Below are 2,482 nucleotides of genomic sequence, written 5' to 3'. Positions count from 1 at the left end.
CACTCACCTCAGCCTCCCAAGGCGTGGGATTACAGGCTGAGCCACCGAGCCCGGCTGGAGTCTCACTCTTGACCATCATGGCCAGCACCAAAGCCTTGACCTGCTTTGCTTAGGCGATCCTTCCACCTCAGCCTTCCAAGCAGCTGGAACCACAGGCATGTGCTACCACTCCCAGCTTGTTCTTTGAAGGAAGTTAAAAGGAATTAAAGAAGGCAGGAAGTCAGAGTTTGAGCCCCACCTCAGCCAGTTAAGAGCTGTGTAGCCTTGAGCCAGCCCTTCCCCTGTCTCCCCTCACATAAGATGCAGGGGCTGGTGCAGGGGCCCCTGGCCTTTCCAGCTCCAAGGCGGAATGCAGGGACTCCACACCAGGCCCTTTCTCTCTTCATGCTTTCTCCCCTTCCCTCTCTCCCTCACAGCTACGTACAAGCCAGAGTTCCCGGGAAAGCAGTCCTTCCTCTACAATGAGGACAACAAGTGGATCCCAGTGTTGTAGCGATGGTGCACAAGCTCGGGGGAACCCTGGCCACCCCTCGGCTTCCACAGGACACTCCTCAGGAGAATGCGTCTTGCCTGGGTGACAGCTGACTTGGGAGGCAGCTCTGCCATGCCAGCCTGGCATCATTGCCTTTGACTGTCATTGCCCTTGACTAAAGCCGTTCCTGGAGATTCACCCCTCCCCCACCACTTCAGTGGTTTCCTGAGCAGAAAGAAGTGGCCAGAGTCCTGGCTACTTCCTCAGATCCCTGCCCAGGCTGGCTTCTGACAGGACTCCCCTCTGCAGACTCGGGTTCCTGAAGTGCCAACTCCGAGGAGGAGAGCCAGGCCACCAAGAAGGCAGCCGGAGGCCGATTCCTGGTCTGGAAGCCTGATGCCAAGCTGGGCACCAGGCCCATCGTGTGTCCACAGTGTGACAGTGCAGGCTGGGGCTGGGCATAGTCCCATCCTTCTGGCCTTGACGTCCAGACTCCTCCTTGAGTTTCACGAGCCAGGAAGGCCCAGAAGCTTCTCTGTCAGAGACACCAAGGGGTTTCCAGGCCCTGGTCCCCCAATGACCCTTGGTATGTCACCTCAGGAAGAACATGGAAGCTGTTCATGGAGTCACTTTTTGCTCATTACCCCTTCTAGAGAGGTGGGCTTCAGCGTACTGGCTCAGTGCTGGACAGCACATGTGAACAGGACCCTGCTGGAGCCAGAGCCCTAGAAAGGGTTCTGAGGGGCAGGGAGGCCCTGCCACCTGCAGGCTGGCACTTCCCTGGACCTTCTCCTCCCTGGCCAGCCTCCATGCCCTCCCCGACGTCCTGCCCCATTGTCTTGACCTGATCGTTAAAGGACCATTTCTGGCCTGTCAAGTCTTTTCCCCTCAGCAAGAGAAGGGAGTCCTAGAGAACCAAGAAGAAATATGTAGAACCAATCACACAATCCCTCCCTCCCCAAACAGTGATGCTATCTTTCACCTTTTTTGTGGAAGTCTCCGGCGCCTCCCCCTGCTCTCCCCTGTTCTCCTGGGTTCTCCCCTTTCCCCTCTCTCTGTGGCTGTTTAAGTCCTGGGCCTTCCTGTGGAATTTTGTCACTGATTGGCCTTCCTTTGAGGAGGGGTGCGTGAGGGGCAGGGGAGGAGAGGTGGAGTAACATAGCCAATTAAACTGAATTCCTGCTTCCCACAAAAGCTGGGCTTTTTGGGACCTTCAGATGCTTGCAAGGGCCCCACGACTTTGGAATGAATGAGAGGCCACCCGGAGCACTGTGTGAGGAGCGATGGAATTCTGGAGTTAAAAGCAGAGATGGCTTATGCATCTGCCCACCCAGGTCCTTCCTCAGTTTCTTCTTGAAAGGAAGGGCTAGGTCAAACTTCAGGACCTCCAAGGTCAAAAGCTTCCAGGGTAGGTGGGCAATGCATTGAGCACAACAGGTCAGGTGGGGATGGGGATTCCGGGCTGAGGCTGCTGTGGGCTGGGGGCACCCAGCACAGTGCGGGTGAGTTGTTGCTCGATTTGCAGCTTTATCAGGGGATCCTAGGAATCCTTAAAACAGAAAAGTTCTTGACTTGAGATGCTAACAATACTACTTTGGTTTGAGATTTTTGTTCAGGCTAAAGGCAACTCTTCTGCTAGCCATCAGTTGCCCCCTTGGGGCTAGAGTTCTGGAAGATCCTTTAAGCTGACCCTTGAAACTGTGCCTTTGTTTGACCCCAGATCCCTGACAATGGGGCTAAATCCTAACGACTTGACTGTAGGTCCCTCTGACTCTGGGTCCCCTTAGCAACTTTAGTGGGCTGCTGGACTGGCAACAGTTGGCCCTGGGGTCCCTTTGGACAGAGGCTGGTGTCATGTATTGAACACCAAATCTCCCCTCAAGATAGCTCTACCAGGTGAAGGCTCTCCAGAAGGAAGCCCTCCAAGTGGAGTAGGAAAGATCTGGGAACAGAACAGGAGAGCAGGGCTGCTCTTGGTCAATCAGAATCCATGTTCTATTGCCAACACAG

At 55.0% G+C, this 2,482-nt stretch overlaps 1 protein-coding gene across 2 annotated transcripts in view; it reads left to right on the top strand.

Annotated features, from left to right (window-relative positions):
* STPG1 (sperm tail PG-rich repeat containing 1) overlaps window positions 1-493 on the top strand; it is a 61,170-nt gene extending 60,677 nt beyond the window's left edge. For both annotated transcript variants that reach the window (XM_008062164.1, XM_021714516.1), the window contains exon 9: window positions 417-493. In XM_008062164.1, coding sequence (XP_008060355.1) covers window positions 417-493 — 77 coding nt within the window. The remainder of the gene's footprint in view (window positions 1-416) is intronic.
* The last annotated feature ends 1,989 nt before the right edge of the window (window positions 494-2,482 follow it).

This window comes from Carlito syrichta, unplaced genomic scaffold (genome assembly GCF_000164805.1).
Source record: "Carlito syrichta isolate Samal-C Ts95f unplaced genomic scaffold, Tarsius_syrichta-2.0.1 Scaffold305659, whole genome shotgun sequence".
In the NCBI taxonomy this organism is placed as follows: Eukaryota; Metazoa; Chordata; class Mammalia; order Primates; family Tarsiidae; genus Carlito; species Carlito syrichta.
The sequence above is the reverse complement of the archived record's forward strand: the minus strand, read 5'-3'. Positions and strand labels throughout refer to the sequence as shown.